Source organism: Motacilla alba, chromosome 13, assembly GCF_015832195.1.
Source record: "Motacilla alba alba isolate MOTALB_02 chromosome 13, Motacilla_alba_V1.0_pri, whole genome shotgun sequence".
NCBI classification, from domain to species: domain Eukaryota; kingdom Metazoa; phylum Chordata; class Aves; order Passeriformes; family Motacillidae; genus Motacilla; species Motacilla alba.
The window spans coordinates 2,123,889-2,142,319 of NC_052028.1; the positions used below are offsets into that span (position 1 = coordinate 2,123,889).

Here is an 18,431-nt window from a genome sequence, read left to right on the forward strand (position 1 = left end):
CGCAGCACCACCATGCTTCAGCACATGGACTCCTCACAGGATGTGAGACTACCACTCCCGATGCAAAGGAACATGGAGCCCAAACTGGGCCATTTCAGTCACACAACAGGAAATCATAAGGCTCCTCCTGACTCATTTTCAGAGGGCCAGCAATAGCCCTGGGCATCAGCACAACACATGCCATGTCTCCACCAGGACCTGCTCACACACCACACACCCAGCACTCCCTCCTAACCCTTCACAGCTCCCGTGCTCAGCACAGATCTTCACAATTTAGAGAGACTCCATCAAAAGAAGAGTTGCTCGGAGAGTATCTCCTTCCTATTGCTACGATTTGACATCTCACCCTAGCCATGGGACAAGAAAAGCATTTATTACAGAGACATTTTCCAGAAACATGTCTAGGGAGGTCTCTCCCTTTTCACCTACAAACACAAATGAACCATCTTCAGGTCATCAGAAGAACGAGACTCAAAGTCAACACCTGCAGAGTTGAAGAGCTCCCTACACTCTGCTGGGTTATATAACTCAGAGTAGATGACTGACGACAGGTTAATAGCCATTGAATACGTAGCTCGCTCTTCTCATACACCATCCTACATAAGTACAAAATTAAACATTGAAATGACACAATTATGATGACATGCAAACACTGAGCAAGAACCTCACAGGGTTCTCCATGCAGCTGGAATGCAGATCTTCTGGACAATTACTCTGGGGAGATGAACCTCACATTGCTTCATCCTAGAGATAGGAGCTGGACAGGGAATGGAGGAAAACATTCCCGGGAGTCTTTCAGCAGACATTCACGCACGGTTCACAGCACTCAGATTTCCAACCCTTCACACCATCCCTGGTGTCCCTTCACCCAAATAGCTCAAAAACTTGTGACGCTGGGGGCCCAGCTCCACAGACCATTTTTCTTCCCACCGCCAAGTTCACACAGCTCTCTGTACATCTCTGTGCTGTGCCAGCTGCATTTGCTGCTCACTGAAGTTCTCTGAAGAGACTTCATGGGCCTCCAAGGAAAAGCCGAGCAGTCTCCAAGAGACACTGACTCAGTGAATATCTGCTCACAGGGAGCTATGACAACCTTGTATCTCCTGCTGCACCTTCAGTCTCTCCCTTCCCATCCAGGCAATTCTCTTGCCACGCTAAATCTTTTCTAGCCAAGGCTCATCCAGCCCCATCTGACAAAGCTCTACCTTAGAAAACAAGCACCAACCAAAGCAGTTCTGCCATTTCCTCCTGCAATTCCTCCTCCACATGCAGCCACCATCAGGCTTTTCAAAGAGACACAACTTCAAGAGGATCCTTCACCTTCATAACAGGCAGACACACATCATCAGGGACCACTTGTTGCCTGGTCCAATCCTCTCTTGAGGACAAAACCAAAGCATGGATGATGCAAACATTTTTCATCTGACCTCCACTATGTATCATGGAGAGTGATAATGGCTAAAAAGAATGCTCAGAGGGGTTCCACACAAAGCCAACAGCATTTGGTTCAACACACATTCTACCTATTCAAGCACATGTGCTCTTGGGAACACACAGGAGCCTGCTATAAAGTTGTATTTCTTAATAACGTAATCCATCCCTTCAGAAGAGCTAAAGCTGACAGCAACACAGATTCTACAGAGCACAGCTGACACAGGGGAACCACACCTGGAACCGGATCAATCCCCAAACTTCCGACCTAACCAAGAGCCTGCCAGCGGCATCCTTCGCTCTCTTTCCTTCTTCTCTAACTGGAAGGCTGAGGACCCACCCCATGTTCACATAGCGACAGCAACGGGCACCAGCCATCAGATTTCTCACCAAAGGAAACTTCACCAGGCTTTAAAGCAAAATCTCCTGAGCAAGACAGACAACACGGCGAAGAAAGTGCTCGACAGCACCAGGAGAAAGCGTGGTGGAGAAAATCTGGACCGAAGAAACTCACCGAGGGAGGGGCGGGATCCGCGGGGAGGGCGCCGGCAGGGTCCTCGTCCCCGAGCAGCGGCGCGGGCTCGTCGGGCGGCGGCCGGGCCGGGAGGGTGTCGCAGCAGGCGGCGGCCGAGAGGCGCAGCTGGCTCTTGCGCGAGTCGGCCGTGAGCGACACGTCGTGCGAGTAGGACTGCAGGAAGGCGCGCACGCCGTCGATGCCCACGAAGTGCGACACGGGCACGCCGCGCAAGGCGCCGCCGTCCGGCGGCAGCAGCTGGCGGCGGTGGCAGCGGCGCAGGCGCAGCGCCAGCAGCAGCAGCAGGAAGGCCACGAAGAGGCACGACACGGCGGCCACGGCCAGCACGAGCCAGCGCGTCAGGCTGGCGGCCGGCTCGCCCGGCGCCGCCGCCTCGTCGGCCGCGCTGCCCAGCTCGGCCAGCAGCTCGGCCACGCTCTCGGCCAGCACCACGCTCAGCGTGGCCGTGGCCGACAGCGCCGGCCGCCCGTGGTCCCGCACCAGCACCACCAGGCTGTGGCGCGCCGCGTCGCGGGCCAGCGGCGAGCGCGCCGTGCGCACCTCGCCGCTGTGCAGCCCCACGCGGAACAGCCCCGGCTCCGTGGCCTTGGCCAGCTCGTAGGACAGCCACGCGTTCTGCCCCGCGTCCGCGTCCACCGCCACCACCTTGGCCACCAGCGCGCCGGCCTCCGAGCGCCGCGGCGCCAGCTCCACGCCCGACCACGCGGCGCCCGAGCCCAGCGCCGCGGCCGCCGGCGGGTACAGCACCTGCGGCGCGTTGTCGTTCTCGTCCAGCACCTCCAGCCGCACCGACACGTTGCTGCCGAGCGCCGGCGCGCCGCCGTCCTCCGCACGCACCCACAGCTGCAGCTCGCGCAGCTGCTCGTAGTCCAAGGAGCGCAGCGCGTACAGCGCGCCCGTCTCCGCCTGCACCGACACGTACGACGACAGCGGCGCGCCCCGCACCCGCCCCTCCGCCAGCCGGTAGCGCACGCGCGCGTTCTGCCCCCAGTCCGCGTCCGTGGCGCGCACCGTCAGCACCAGCGCGCCCGCCGCGTTGTTCTCCGCCAGCCGCGCGCTGTAGCGCTCCTCCGCGAACACCGGCGCGTTGTCGTTCACGTCCAGCACCCGCAGCGCCAGCACCGCGCTGCTCTGCAGCGCCGGCCGCCCGCCGTCGGCCGCCCGCACCGTCACGTTGTACTCCGACACCTGCTCCCGGTCCAGCTCTCTCGCGGTCACCACACGGTAGTAGCTGCCGTGAGAGCTCTGCAGGCGGAACGGGATATCCTTGTCGAGCGAGCAGCGCACTTCGCCATTCGCCCCCGAGTCCCGGTCCTGCACGTGCAGCAGGGCGACCACCGTCCCCGATGGGGCGTCTTCAGAGATCTCGCTTAGTGCCGACCGCACGGAAATCTCTGGCACGTTGTCGTTTATGTCCGTGACGGCGATCGTGACTTTGGCAGTGTCGAAAAGTCCGCCCCCATCATGCGCCTGCACCTCCAGTTCGTAGGCGGTACCTTCCTCGAAGTCCAAGCTCCGCAAGAGCGCGATCTCTCCAGCATTAGTGTCCAAGTAAAATATCTTCGAGGCTTTCTCCGTGATTTTCTTAAACGAGTATTTCACCTGCCCGTTTGGCCCCTCGTCCGTGTCGGTGGCTGTTACGGTGACGAGGATGGAGCCCACGGGCACGTCCTCGGGCACACGCACCGTGTACTCCGCCTGGCTGAACACCGGCGCGTTGTCGTTCGCGTCCAGCACGGTCACGCGGATCCGAGCCGTGCCCGTCCGGGCCGGATCGCCGCCGTCCATTGCCCGCAGCACCAGCTCGTGAAACGCCGCCTCCTCCCGGTCCAGCGCCTTCGCCAGCACCAGCTCGGGACGCTGATCGCCGCCGGGGCCCGCCTGCACGGCCAGCGAGAAGTGCTCGTCACCGCTCAGCTCGTAGCTCTGCAGGGAATTCCGGCCCGAGTCCGGGTCGTGTGCCTCGGGCAAGGGAAACCGCGACCCTGCGGCTGTCGTCTCGCTCATTTTCTGTTCCAGCTCAATGTCCTTGAAGCTGGGCGCGTTGTCGTTAATATCCGTGATTTCCACGTGTATTTCATAAAACTTCATTTCCCCCTCCACTATCAGCTCACTGCGCAGCACGCATTGCTGCACACTCTCGCACAGCTGCTCTCTGTCGATCCTCTCCGCCGTCACTAAATGTCCCGTCTTCCCGTGCACAGCGAAATACTGCGTCCTACCTTCGGAGACAACGCGAGCGCCTCGGTCGCTGATCTCCGGCAGCTGCAGCCCCAGGTCCTTGGCCACGTCGCCCACGAAGGAGCCCTTGGGCATCTCCTCGGGCACCGAGTAGCGCAGCTGCCCCCACGCCGCCTCCCACGCTGCCAGCAGCACGGCCCAGAGCAGAGCTCGCTGCCGCCGGCCCCAGCGCCTCCCCGCCGCGCACATCGCCGCCGCAGCACCGCTCCACCGCGTTCCACTCACGCTCTGACTCGTCCCTCCCTGGTGCTGTCGCCGATTTTTCTGCCTCCCTGCTGAACGGTAATGCAGCGCGGACACGCTCGCAGACCGCACTCCGCCGAGCCTGATACCGAGCGAGCGACTGAGCCGCTCCGCAGCGGGCGGGGCTGCGGCGCTCCGAGCTCCCTCTCGCTCCTCTCGGTCAACAGCGGCGCCCGCAGCCTCCTCCCGGCACTGCAGGCACCGAGCGCTGCCCGGCGCTGCCCGCCCTGCCTTGCTCCGCACAGGCGACAGTCGCCACGGACATGTCGCTTTTCGTCCAGCGCCGATCTCCTGCCTCCGCATTTCTCCAGCCGCTCTCTGCTTCCATCCTCCAGGCTATCACCTTCGGGAGGGCGGCAGAGGCATTCCGTGGGCGGGGTTCTTCAACCCCACGGGAAACTCATCTCTTAGGTCATTACATGTAAATAAAAGACATATTTCGTATTTCACCCTGTAGCTTATTGTTACTCTTATCCTTTTTTTGTTCAAAAGCATCTTCAACAACAGGCTCTCAGAGAGAAAACGGGAAGATATCACAACCAAAAAATCCAGAGCTCTCAGGTTTATTAAGGCGAACGGGTCGGCAGCAATTGCACGCTTCCTGAAGTTAGGGAGCCAATTGTTACAGAATTGAATTACGGGTAAAAATAAAGATGCAGTTGAAACTCTCAAAAGAAAGTTTCAGGACTTCAAATATTTATAATATTCTCCAACGATACACCTAGTTCACCTTAGTTCATACATATTTACATTTAATCAAATCACTGCCAGTTTCCTTTTTTCATAAATCAATCTGTGAAGCACTGAAGCTCGTTAGTCAACTACTCATCTAACTGTCTCTAATTGACGTTCGCACGATAGATGTACAAGTAAATAATTATGGGGCCGGAGAACAAAAGTACAACTCTTGAAACTGAGCTGACCACTAATCAATGTGCAAATGGGCTTGATTCAAGCGCCTAAACCCTCCTCTGGCCAATCCCCCTGATATGGGATCCCTTCATATCTCAGAGGTCTATCCTAGTAAACAGAAATGCAAACATTTGCTGATCTTGATATATTTGTGATCTACTAAAATACCCAATGTTTATGTGAAAAAATGATAGAAAAAAAATCTCTGAAACAGAAATCTTTCAACACTCTCACCAGTGTATGAAGCAAAGATCATGAAGAGCAAAAGAGATCGAACTGCGAGCAAGGACACATAAACGAAGCCATCAAGCCTCACTACTGCGTTTCCTCCCGACAATCTCTTTTGTCACTCAGGATGAAGAACAGAACTTTCCATATTCGCTTGCTTGCTAAATATAACAGGGACAAAACAATTTTAAATAACGGGTTTCGGTAAAGCTGTACACGAGTTCCAAGCACACCCTTTCTGAACAAATCCATCAGGAAGGAAATATCTCCAACACTATATGTCAGTGCTTTCTATTTTTCCTTTTTCATCAATTCCGTCATGCAGAATCTGCCATTCCTTTCCACAGAATACCAATCTGCTTTCTATGTTGCTAACACATTCTTATTTACAGACCTCAAGTGTTGAAGAAAAAAACTGGAACCTGAAGCTGAACCTTTAACCATGGAAGAACCGAGTGCTTCCTGCTCTCAGTGAACGGGGGATAGCCGTTCCTTAATTCAGTCCGACACAGAGACAGGACTGTGCAACTCACATGAACACGACTCCGAGAAACAAGGAGAAACAATGACAAAGGCTGCTACTAGCCGAAAAGCGGAGCTATTGCCGAAGCCTGTCAGCTGAGGATGTTACCGAGAAAAAATGAAAAACATTGGGCGCTAAGTGGGATTAAACACGACAAATCCCCACTGACACTACGCAAAGAATACCCGGTGAACAATGAAGATGATTCCGAAATTTTTAAACCAGAAGAAGCTCACTCTTTACAGACCTGAGCTGCATCCGGGTCGGCCGGCGGCTCTCCCACAAGAAGGTTACTGCTCGGGCTCGGCTTGTCGCAGGAATCCCCGGCCAGAAGCTCCTCCGCCGACAGGATGGGCACCGGCGGCGGCGGCCAAGCGGCCTCGGGCGGGGCGCGGGCCGGCGGCGCCACGCACAGGTTGTAGGAGTAGGGCAAGGTGCCCTCGCAGAAGTCGGCCGGGAAGGCGGCGCCGGCCAGCGAGAAGCGCTGCGCGCCCAGGCAGCGCAGCACGGCGGGCGGCCCGGCCCGGCGCAGCCGCGCCAGCACGGCCAGCGCCACGCTCAGCACCAAGAGCGCCGACAGCAGCGCCAGCGCCAGCACCAGGTAGAACTGCAGCTCGGCCGCCGCCGCCGCCGCCGCCTCGGCGCCCGCCGGCCGCTCGCTCAGCTCCGGCAGCGCCTCCTGCAAGCTCTCGGCCAGCACCACGTGCAGCGTGGCCGTGGCCGACAGCGCCGGCTGCCCGTGGTCCTTCACCACGGCCACCACACGCTGCTTGGCCGCGTCCCGCTCGGACACGGCGCGCGCCGTGCGCACCTCGCCGCTGTGCAGCCCCACGCGGAACAGCGCCGGCTCCGACGCCGCCACCAGCTCGTACGACAGCCACGCGTTGCGCCCCGCGTCCGCGTCCACCGCCACCACCTTGGCCACCAGGTAGCCGGCCTCGGCCGAGCGCGGCACCACCTCGAAAGGCGCCGCCGCCCCTCCCGCCGCCTCTCCCGCCGCCGCCGCCGCCGCCGCCGGCCACAGCACCCTGGGCGCGTTGTCGTTGCGGTCCAGCACGAAGACGCGCACCGTGGCCGTGGAGCTGCGCGCCGGCGAGCCGCCGTCCTGCGCCCGCACGGCCACCGCGAACTCGCGGCACCGCTCGTAGTCCAAGGAGCGCTGCGCGTACAGCGCGCCGCTCCGCGCCTCCACCGACACGAGCGGCGCCGCGCCCGCCGCGCCCGCGCTGCCGCCCGCCAGCCAGTAGCTCACGCGCCCGTTGGCGTCCGCGTCCGCGTCCCGCGCCTGCACGCGCAGCACCAGCGCGCCCGCCGCGTTGTTCTCCGCCACGTACGCGCTGTACGCCGCCTCCTCGAACACCGGCGCGTTGTCGTTCACGTCCGACACCTCCAGCACCAGCTCCCTGCTGCTCCGCAGCGCCGGCCTGCCCCGGTCCCGGGCCACCACCGTCACGCGGTGCTCGCACGCCTGCTCGCGGTCCAGCGCGCTCGCCGTCACCACCTTGTACGAGCCGCCCGACGACGCCACCAGCGACAGCGGCGCCTCGCCCGACAGCTCGCACGACACCTGACCGTTCTCGCCCGAGTCCAGGTCGTTCACGTTCAGCACGGCCACCACAGTGCCCACCGGTGCGTCCTCGGGAACCGGGCTAGACAGTGACAGAATGGTGATTTCCGGGGCGTTGTCGTTCACATCCAGTACCTCCACTTCTACTTCACAGTGCGCCTCCAAACCACCTCCATCCCTTGCTTCCACTAGTAGCGTATAGCCTCTCGTGTCCTCGAAGTCCAGAGCCTCCTGCAGTGTGATCTTCCCGCTCTCCGCATTCACCAGGAACTTCTGAAGCACCTTAGCCGGCGTCTTCCCAAGACCGTAAGTTATGTGGGCGTTGGTGCCGGCGTCAGCATCAGAGGCAGAGATGTTCAGCACCGTCGATCCCGGAGGCGCGTCCTCGCGCAGGGAGACGCGGTACCGGTCCTGCGCGAACACGGGTGGGTTGTCATTGGCGTCGGTGACGTTGATCCAGAGCTGGGCGGTGCCACTCCGGGGCGGGTCTCCGCCATCCAGCGCAGTCAGTGTCAGACGCAGGCTCGGCTCGCTCTCCCGGTCCAGCGAGTGCCGCAGCACCAGCTCCGCGGATTTGCTGCCGTCCTGCCGGTCCTTCACCTCCACCGTAAAGAACCCGTTGGCCTCCAGCTCGTAGCTCTGAAGCGAGTTACTGCCCACGTCCGCGTCCTCGGCAACACCCACAGAAAATCGGGCGCCAGGAGGTGTAGATTCAATAATTTCAAAATTGATGCTATCCTTCAGAAAGCGGGGTGCGTTGTCGTTCACGTCCTCGATGGACACCTCGACGTGGAAAACGTTCAGCGGGTTGTGCACCAGCGCCTCGAAGTTGACGGAGCAGGTCGCCGAGTCGCCGCACATCTCCTCCCGGTCCAGCCTCTCGTTCACGTACAGGTTCCCGTTCTCCTCATCCACCGTGAAGTATTTCAGCTGCTTCTTGCCGGCAGACGCCACCTGCAGCTTGCGCGCCGGCAGCTCGTCGGCGCTGAGCCCCAGGTCCCGCGCCAGCGGCCCCACGAGCGAGCCTCTGCCCAGCTCCTCGGCGATGGCGTAGCGGACCCGCTCGGCCGCCGCCCGGCAGCACACGCACAGCAGCACCGCGGCCAGCAGCGCTCGCCCGCCGCCCGGCCCGCGCCTCTGCCGCCGCCTCCCCGCCATTCTCTGCCCGCCGCGCTCGCCGCGCTCCTGCCTCCTGCCGCCGCCCCGCCGCCCTTCCAGCCGCTCTCGCCGCCCGCGGCCGACACCGCCGAAAGGCACCGAGCTCGGCGCGCCGCCTCTCGCCGCCTCTCGCCGCCGCTGCTGCGGCCGCTGCCGCTGCCGCTGCCGCTGTGGCCGGCGCCGGGCGAGCGAGCAGCCTGCGGGGGCAGGACGCTGCGGCGGCGGCGGCGGCGGCGGCTCCAGCGCCGCTCGGCGGCGGCCAACAGCGACACCCGGAGGCGCCGCCGCGCCGCTGCAGCCGCCCGATGGCCGCGCTCGGCGGGGCCCGGCTTTGGGCGCGGCTCAGCGGCTGCACCGGCCCCGGCGCCGCTCCCCGCTGCCCACCGCCCGCGCAGAAGAACTTCCGTAACTCCACTACGAGCCGTTTCTCTCTGAAATGTCCTGTCGCGTGCTTTCAGGGCATTCTTTGCAGTCACATTCTACAGTCAGAAGCAAATATTCATGGCAGGGCAGTATAGAATGGAATTCAGCCGCTCTTAATAAAATGATGGTCCATTAACACCAGCAATCCAGCAATAACCGATAATATAGGGAAGACTTCAACAGCTTTTTTGCACTTGTCCTCAACTGTCCTTTTATTATCTGGGATTAATTAGTTAGACATCTCGATCAACCTATAGCAATGTAAGCATCCCCTAGACCGACTGCAGAATAATATTTACTCTTTTGTTTCTGACTCATTACATTTGCTTCATCTGCATCTCCGTATCTGAGCACCTGACAATGGAAAGTACAAAGCAACCCTGAGTCCTTCATAGAGCCAAAAGATATTTTAGGTTTTCAACTTAAACTTTTTTCTAAAGGCCATTTGTTCCACAGCTCTGACAGGAGCAGGAACACTTCCTGATAGACTTGAATGTTGGAGGCACCCCCAAAACTTCTTTGGGCAATATCTTCCATTTCCTCACAAGCCACACTGAAAAGCTTTCTCCTAATCAAAACATCCCTTCTTTTACTTAAAAACATTGCTCTGCTGTTCTAGAACAACTAGCCCAGGTAAACAGAGTTCTGTCCACATTTCCTATATGCTTACTCATAAACTGAAACAGCACAAACAAACATTTAAAAGTCTACAAAAAGGTATCCATTCTCCATGCTTAGGTCTTTAAGACCTAAGCTCCTTCAGTCCTTCTGCATAACAGAAAGGTTCCAGCCCTCGTGCCACTCTCGTGATCCTTCTGGGAACTCTGGCCTGTCCATTGGGATATTGGCCCAACACCTGCATGCAGTCTATGCTCTCACAAAAAGAGTTCAGAGGGGGGGAAGAACCTCCCTGGACCTGCCGGGCAGAGTGCTTGTCATGCACTGCAGGACACCCTTGGAGGGAGCAGCAGGTGCCCATGGGCAGCTCATGTCCCACCTTAGCACCCAGCAATCACCCAAAGCGCTTCTCTGCAAAGCTCTTCCCTATCCCCCACTCTCTCTGGAAACTGGGGATTGCCCCAGCCCCGTGCAGCACCTGGCACTTTGATCCATTCCATGATGCTTGCACGGGGCCCCTTCTCCAGCCTGTCCCTGGCTGCCATCTCTGCCCTCCCGAGAATCAGCTCCAGTCGGTGTCAGCTGCCAGCTGCCTGAAGGTGACTCAATGCCATCGGCCACCAAGCTGCGGAACAGAACTGGGCCCAGTCAGGCCCTGGAGGGACAGCACAAGTCACTGCTCTCCACCTGGACACGCAGCCACCGTCTGTAACTCTCTGCAGCTGCCTCTCCAGCCTGCTCCGCAGCCATTTCACAGCCTCCAGCTGATTGCCCAGCATGTTCCTCTGGGCCATGGCCTGGGGGACACTGCACACCTTCTCCCACTGGCCCCTGCTCTGCGCGGGGCAATCTGGGCTGGGCTGGGCGGCCACTCTGCCCTTTGATGACTCCAGCAGAGATGATTCTGCATTTTACAGCACAGACCAAATGTTCCTGCGTGAGCACACCAGGAGTGCTCATGAAACCCTTCCTCTGCACAGCTGCAACATCACAGGTGTCAGTGGGAGCTGCACCTGCACTCGGGCAGCTGGCACAGAGGAGACTTTCCACATGGGATCAGACACCCTGAGCCTGAGCTCATCACAACCAGCATGGCAAGAGTTGGAAACACATGGAAATGGACAGATGCAACAACTTCTGCTAGGTCTCCCTTGCCCTACAGAAGCAACTCAAATCACACTGCCCTCCATCACGCCCAGCCTGGTGTCATCCACGACATGTGACAAGCACGGCAATGACCGAGTTCTTCTCCAGCCTCACACACAGAGCTCCCCTCTCTGCTCTGTCTTCCACGCCAGGCCACTCTCAGGTTTTGCTTGTGGCCATCTCCTCCCTGCTCAAATCTATCATGAGGTGATCATGCACTGCAGCCACACCATGAACGGAGGTACAATTGTCTGCTCACCACCGTGAGGAGAAGGAGCTGAGGGATTCCAGAGCACACAAATGATAAACAACCCTACTAAAAGATCAGCAGTCATCCAACTGAGAATGGCTCACCACAGCATTGGCTGAGAGGGAATCTGCTCCCCATCTTTATCACATGCTCTGTTCCACAGAGAGGCAAAGTCTACCAAAGTCATGTTTACATCTATTTCTCCCAATAGGAACAGAACACAAAGTCACTCTCACATCTCCTACTTTCCACTCCCACTGCAAGAAGATCAGCAGACATTAGCACACCATACGTTCCTAAGAGAATATGGGTTGTTGATAATAACAAGTATACAGATTAAATCAAGGAAAAACCAAAGTGACATAAAAACCCCACAGAAATACGCAAAACATGTGTCAGATAAAGCAAGGAAGCACTGGAAGACCTAAAGGAGACAGAGATGCTCAAATGAAGACTTCCAGGCCTTTATTGCAGGCCTTAAAATCCATCCCTGAGAGCAACTGGAAGTCACTGAGGTCTCAAGCTGCAAGTGTGACCCTGAGGACTTAGACAGCACAGCAGGGGGGCGGGTTCATTTGAAGAATTTGTCAACATCTCACCAACATTTTCTACTGCATGGGTGCTCATCTTGCACAGTTATGAAACCATCACTTTATACAGCTTCTCTTCAGCCTTTTCCTCAAGGTAAATCTTCTGACAAATTACAACAGATTCCCCCATCACTTCTGCTTCCTATTCCCCACACACTGTTCAGTCTTAAGTGACTGAAGTAAAGATGTGCTGAAAAGCCACAGTCAGTGTTTCATATTTAACAGTAATGACCAGAATTGTGGAAATGAGCTGCACCCTTCCTGGAAACAAAGGCCTGAAGGAAAGTAAAATTACAATTCTGAAAAAACTCTATAGCACGATGTTGCACAGACATATAGGATAATGGAGGTTTCACACAGGATTAATTGCCTCTTCCAGCCAACAATTATGCTTCTACACAAACAGTTATGATAAAAAATATTACTGTGGGAGGACAGTCATTGTCGTTCATGACAGAGAAACCAGGATCAGAACAGCAATGGCTCTGCCCTTGGCACCAAGCACAAAATCAAACCATTCCTCTGCCAAACCCACACTGAGTCACCGATTTGCCCGGCACAGAACTGAGCTCTCACCCTCCTCACTCTGCATTCACAGCCTTCCCTTTCACCAGCAACACAAACCAACAGTTTGGCTCCACGTTGGCCACAGAGAAAGCAACGCCTTGGGCAAACATCCCTTCATGAAGTTGTATTTCTGGAAGGAAATATCCAAGGTCAGGCTGGCCGGGGCTCTGAGCAACCTGCTCTGGTGGAAGATGCCCCTGCCCATGGCACAGGAGCTGGAACAAGAGCAGCTTTAAGGTCCTTTGCAGCACAAACCATTCCATGATTCTGTGTTTCCAGGATAATATGATTACATGTACAGCTTCAAGGGATGGAGGAGAGATACTCTCCCCACGGAAGAATTACATGGTTTGCAGTTTGCAGGATTGCCAGGCACAGCTGGGAGGATCAGCTTTACTCCTTGACAAAAATACAAACAAACCAACAAACAACCCAAACCCAAACCCAACCAAACCAAACAAATAATCAAAGAAAACCTCAAGCAACCCAGCCAGGAATGGGCAAACACCAGGAGAGTATCAGTCACGGCCTCCCCTTGCAGATTGGTCACCTGCAGTATATACACAGCCCAGGAAACTGGACTGGAACCAACACACAGGGGCCTCACACAGGAGCTCACTACACAGGCCCCAGACTGTCATGTCCTTGGATAGCAAGAGGAAGAAAAAGCTTGGAACCACAGCTGTGGGCCTCAGCTAACTCCTGGCACAAACAGAACTGGACACCATTCATTCCTGCATTTTGAACTGCAGCACAGTGAACTCCAGCACCAGCCCTGCCTCTGGAGACACAGACTTCTTCTCTCTCTCCAAACACAACAGGACAGCCAACTTTGCACACAGACACCACTGGAAGAAAACTCATGTGCACAGCTTCTCAGAGCCCAAGCATCACAACTAGGAGTATTCTCTTCTCCCAGTTATTTGATCAAGTGGGAAATGTCCTGTAGGCCATAAATTATTACCAGCTCTGGCACAGACCCACACACCCCAGTATCACCTCAAAGGCAACACCACCATGCTTCAGCACATGGACTCCTCACAGGATGTGAGACTACCACTCCCGATGCAAAGGAACATGGAGCCCAAACTGGGCCATTTCAGTCCAAACCACACAACTGGAAATCATAAGGCTCCTCCTGACTCATTTTCAGAGGGCCAGCAATAGCCCTGGGCATCAGCACAACACATGCCATGTCTCCACCAGGACCTCCTCACACACCACACACCCAGCATTCCCTCCTAACCCTTCACAGCTCCCGTGCTCAGCACAGATCTTCACAATTTAGAGAGACTCCATCAAAAGAAGAGTTGCTCGGAGAGTATCTCCTTCCTATTGCTACGATTTGACATCTCACCCTAGCCATGGGACAAGAAAAGCATTTACTAGAGAGACATTTTCAAGAAACATGTCTATGGAAGTCTCTCCCTTTTCACCTACAAACATGAAAGAACCATCTTCAGATCACCAGAAGAACGAGACTCAAAGTCAACACCTGCAGAGTTGAAGAGCTCACAACACTCTGCTGGGTTATATAACTCAGAGTAGATGATCAACGCCGTTGTTTATAGACACTGAAAACACAGCTTGCAATTTCCATACAGCATCAGGCATAAGTACAAAATTAAGCGTTGAAGTGAGTCAGTTAGGATGACAAGAATACACTGAGCAAGAACCTCACAGGGTTCTCCATGCAGCTGGAATGCAGATCTTCTAGACAATTACTCTGGGGAGATGAACCTCACATTGCTTCATCCTAGAGATAGGAGCTGGACAGGGAATGGAGGAAAACATTCCCGGGAGTCTTTCAGCAGACATTCACGCACGGCTCACAGCACTCAGATTTCCAACCCTTCACACCATCCCTGGTGTCCTTTCACCCAAATATCTCAAAAACACGTGACACGGGGGGCCCAGCTCCACAGACCATTTTTCTTCCCACCACCAAGTCCACACAGCTCTCTGTACATCTCTGTGCTGTGCCAGCTGCATTTGCTGCTCACTGAAGTTCTCTGAAGAGACTTCATGGGCCTCAAAGGAAAAGCCCAGCAGTCTCCAAGAGACACTGACTCAGGGAATATCTGCTCACAGGGAGCTATGACAACCTTGTATCTCCTGCTGCACCTTCAGTCTCTCCCTTCCCATCCAGGCAATTCTCTTGCCACGCTAAATCTTTTCTAGCCAAGGCTCATCCAGCCCCATCTGACAAAGCTCTACCTTAGAAAACAAGCACCAACCAAAGCAGTTCTGCCATTTCCTCCTGCAATTCCTCCTCCACATGCAGCCACCCTCAGACTTTTCAAAGAGACACAACTTTAAGAGGATCCTTCACCTTCATAACAGGCAGACACACATCATCAGGGACCACTTGTTGCCTGGTCCAATCCTCTCTTGGCGACACAACCAAAGCACGGATGATGCAAACACTATTCCTGCTGACCTCCACTGTGTATCATGGAGAGTGATAACGGGTAACAGGAATGCTGAGAGAGGTTCCACACAAAGCAAACAGCATTTGGTTCAACACACATTCTACCTCTTAAGGCACATGTGCTCTTGGGAACACACAGGAGCCTGCTATAAAGTTGTATTTCTTAATAACGAGATTCATCCCTTCAGAAGAGCTAAAGCTGACAGCAACACAGATTCTACAGAGCACAGCTGACACAGGGGAACAACACCTGGAACCGGATCAATACCCAAACTTCGGATCTAACGAACAGCCTGCCAGCGGCAGCCTTCGCTGTCTTTCCTTCTTCTCTAACTGGAAGGCTGAGGACCCACCCTATGTTCACATAACGACAGCAACGGGCACCAGCCTTCAGATTTTTACCAAAGGAAACTTCACCAGGCTTTAAAGCAAAATCTCCTGATCAAGACAGACAACACGGCGGAGAAAGTGCTCGACAGCACGAGGAGAAAGCGTGGTGGAGAAAACCTGGACCGAAGAGAAACTCACCGAGGGAGGGGCGGGATCCGCGGGGAGGGCGCCGGCAGGGTCCTCGTCCCCGAGCAGCGGCGCGGGCTCGTCGGGCGGCGGCCGGGCCGGGAGGGTGTCGCAGCAGGCGGCGGCCGAGAGGCGCAGCTGGCTCTTGCGCGAGTCGGCCGTGAGCGACACGTCGTGCGAGTAGGACTGCAGGAAGGCGCGCACGCCGTCGATGCCCACGAAGTGCGACACGGGCACGCCGCGCAAGGCGCCGCCGTCCGGCGGCAGCAGCTGGCGGCGGTGGCAGCGGCGCAGGCGCAGCGCCAGCAGCAGCAGCAGGAAGGCCACGAAGAGGCACGACACGGCGGCCACGGCCAGCACGAGCCAGCGCGTCAGGCTGGCGGCCGGCTCGCCCGGCGCCGCCGCCTCGTCGGCCGCGCTGCCCAGCTCGGCCAGCAGCTCGGCCACGCTCTCGGCCAGCACCACGCTCAGCGTGGCCGTGGCCGACAGCGCCGGCCGCCCGTGGTCCCGCACCAGCACCACCAGGCTGTGGCGCGCCGCGTCGCGGGCCAGCGGCGAGCGCGCCGTGCGCACCTCGCCGCTGTGCAGCCCCACGCGGAACAGCCCCGGCTCCGTGGCCTTGGCCAGCTCGTAGGACAGCCACGCGTTCTGCCCCGCGTCCGCGTCCACCGCCACCACCTTGGCCACCAGCGCGCCGGCCTCCGAGCGCCGCGGCGCCAGCTCCACGCCCGACCACGCGGCGCCCGAGCCCAGCGCCGCGGCCGCCGGCGGGTACAGCACCTGCGGCGCGTTGTCGTTCTCGTCCAGCACCTCCAGCCGCACCGACACGTTGCTGCCGAGCGCCGGCGCGCCGCCGTCCTCCGCACGCACCCACAGCTGCAGCTCGCGCAGCTGCTCGTAGTCCAAGGAGCGCAGCGCGTACAGCGCGCCCGTCTCCGCCTGCACCGACACGTACGACGACAGCGGCGCGCCCCGCACCCGCCCCTCCGCCAGCCGGTAGCGCACGCGCGCGTTCTGCCCCCAGTCCGCGTCCGTGGCGCGCACCGTCAGCACCAGCGCGCCCGCCGCGTTGTTCTCCGCCAGCCGCGCGCTGTAGCGCTCCTCCGCGAACACCGGCGCGTTGTCGTTCACGTCCAGCACCCGCAGCGCCAGCACCGCGCTGCTCTGCAGCGCCGGCCGCCCGCCGTCGGCCGCCCGCACCGTCACGTTGTACTCCGACACCTGCTCCCGGTCCAGCTCTCCCGCTGTCACCACACGGAAGTAATCTTCATAGGACTTCTCCAGCCGGAACGGGACGCCCCCTTCGAGGGAACAGCTCACCTCGCCATTCGCCCCCGAGTCCCGGTCCTGCACGTGCAGCAGGGCTACGACGGTCCCGGACGGCGCATCCTCAGAGATCTCACTCAGCGCCGAAGACACGGTGAGTTCGGGAGCGTTGTCGTTCACATCTGTTACGGTAACTACAACTTTGGAAGTGTCGGAAAGGCCTTCCCCATCATGTGCCTGCACTTCTAGTTCATAGAAATTGCCTTCCTCAAAGTCCAGGCTCCGTAACAGGGTGATCGCTCCCGTGTCGTCGTCCAGCTCGAAAATCTGCGAGGCTTTTTCTGTGATTTTCTTTAACGAGTATTTAATATGTCCGTTTAACCCGTCGTCTCTGTCGGAGGCCGTAACGGTGACGAGGGTGGAGCCCACGGGCACGTCCTCGGGCACACGCACCGTGTACTCCGCCTGGCTGAACACCGGCGCGTTGTCGTTCGCATCCACCACGGTCACGCGGATCCGAGCCGTGCCCGTCCGGGCCGGATCGCCGCCGTCCATCGCCCGCAGCACCAGCTCGTGAAACGCCGCCTCCTCCCGGTCCAGCGCCTTCGCCAGCACCAGCTCGGGACGCTGATCGCCGCCGGGGCCCGCCTGCACGGCCAGCGAGAAGTGCTCGTCACCGCTCAGCTCGTAGCTCTGCAGGGAATTCCGGCCAGAATCCGAGTCGTGAGCCTCGGCCAGGGGAAACCGCGACCCTGGGGCTGTCATCTCGCTTACTCTCAATTCTTTTTCTGCCTCTCGGAAGCTGGGCGCGTTGTCGTTAATGTCCGTGATTTCCACTTGGATTCCATAAACCTGCATCTGGCCCTCCACTATCAGCTCACAGCGCAGCACGCATTGGTGCATGCTCTCGCACAGCTGCTCTCTGTCGATCCTCTCCGCTGTCACTAAATGTCCCGTCTTCCCGTGCAGAGAGAAGTATTGAGTCCGACCTCTGTCTATGATGTGGACACCGCGGTCTTGGAGCGCTGGCAGCTGCAGCCCCAGGTCCCTGGCCACGTCGCCCACGAAGGAGCCCTTGGGCATCTCCTCGGGCACCGAGTAGCGCAGCTGCCCCCACGCCGCCTCCCACGCTGCCAGCAGCACGGCCCAGAGCAGAGCTCGCTGCCGCCGGCCCCAGCGCCTCCCCGCCGCGCACATCGCCGCCGCGGCACCGCCGGCACCGCAACACCGCCGATCCAATCCCGCTGCCGCTCAATGCTCTCAGCTCCTGCACCGTGCGCCGCTGCCGCTGCCTCCGCCTGGCTGCACAATGGACCGGCACCGCGGGGACGATCGCGGACCGCACGTTCGGACAGGGAACGAGCGAGCGAGCGACTGAGCCGCTCCGCAGCGGGCGGGGCTGCGGCGCTCCGAGCTCCCTCTCGCTCCTCTCGGTCAACAGCGGCGCCCGCAGCCTCCTCCCGGCACTGCAGGCACCGAGCGCTGCCCGGCGCTGCCCGCCCTGCCTTGCTCCGCACAGGCGACAGGCGCCACGGACATGTCGCTTTTCGTCCAGCGCCGATCTCCTGCCTCCGCATTTCTCCAGCCGCTCTCTGCTTCCATCCTCCAGGCTATCAACTTCGGGAGGGCGGCAGAGGCATTCCTTGGGCGGGGTTCCTCAACAGCACGGGAAACTCATCTCTTACTTAGGTCATTACATGTAAATTAAAACACATATTTCGTATTTCACCCTGTAGCCTACTGTTACTCTTATCCTTTTTGTTCAAAAGCATCTTCAACAACAGGC

At 58.2% G+C, this 18,431-nt stretch overlaps 3 protein-coding genes across 3 annotated transcripts in view; all 3 read right to left on the minus strand.

Annotated features, from left to right (window-relative positions):
• The window catches only part of LOC119706656 (protocadherin gamma-A6-like), a 206,834-nt gene that overhangs the window by 108,371 nt on the left and 80,032 nt on the right, over positions 1-18,431 (minus strand). The gene's annotated exons all lie outside the window — the stretch shown is intronic.
• Positions 6,346-8,992, minus strand: LOC119706639 (protocadherin gamma-B5-like). The gene has a single exon (XM_038150556.1). The coding sequence runs from the start codon at positions 8,836-8,838 to the stop codon at positions 6,346-6,348; it is 2,493 nt and encodes an 830-aa protein (XP_038006484.1). The 5' UTR covers positions 8,839-8,992.
• On the minus strand, positions 15,287-17,915 carry LOC119706640 (protocadherin gamma-A12-like). The gene has a single exon (XM_038150557.1). The coding sequence runs from the start codon at positions 17,840-17,842 to the stop codon at positions 15,287-15,289; it is 2,556 nt and encodes an 851-aa protein (XP_038006485.1). The 5' UTR covers positions 17,843-17,915.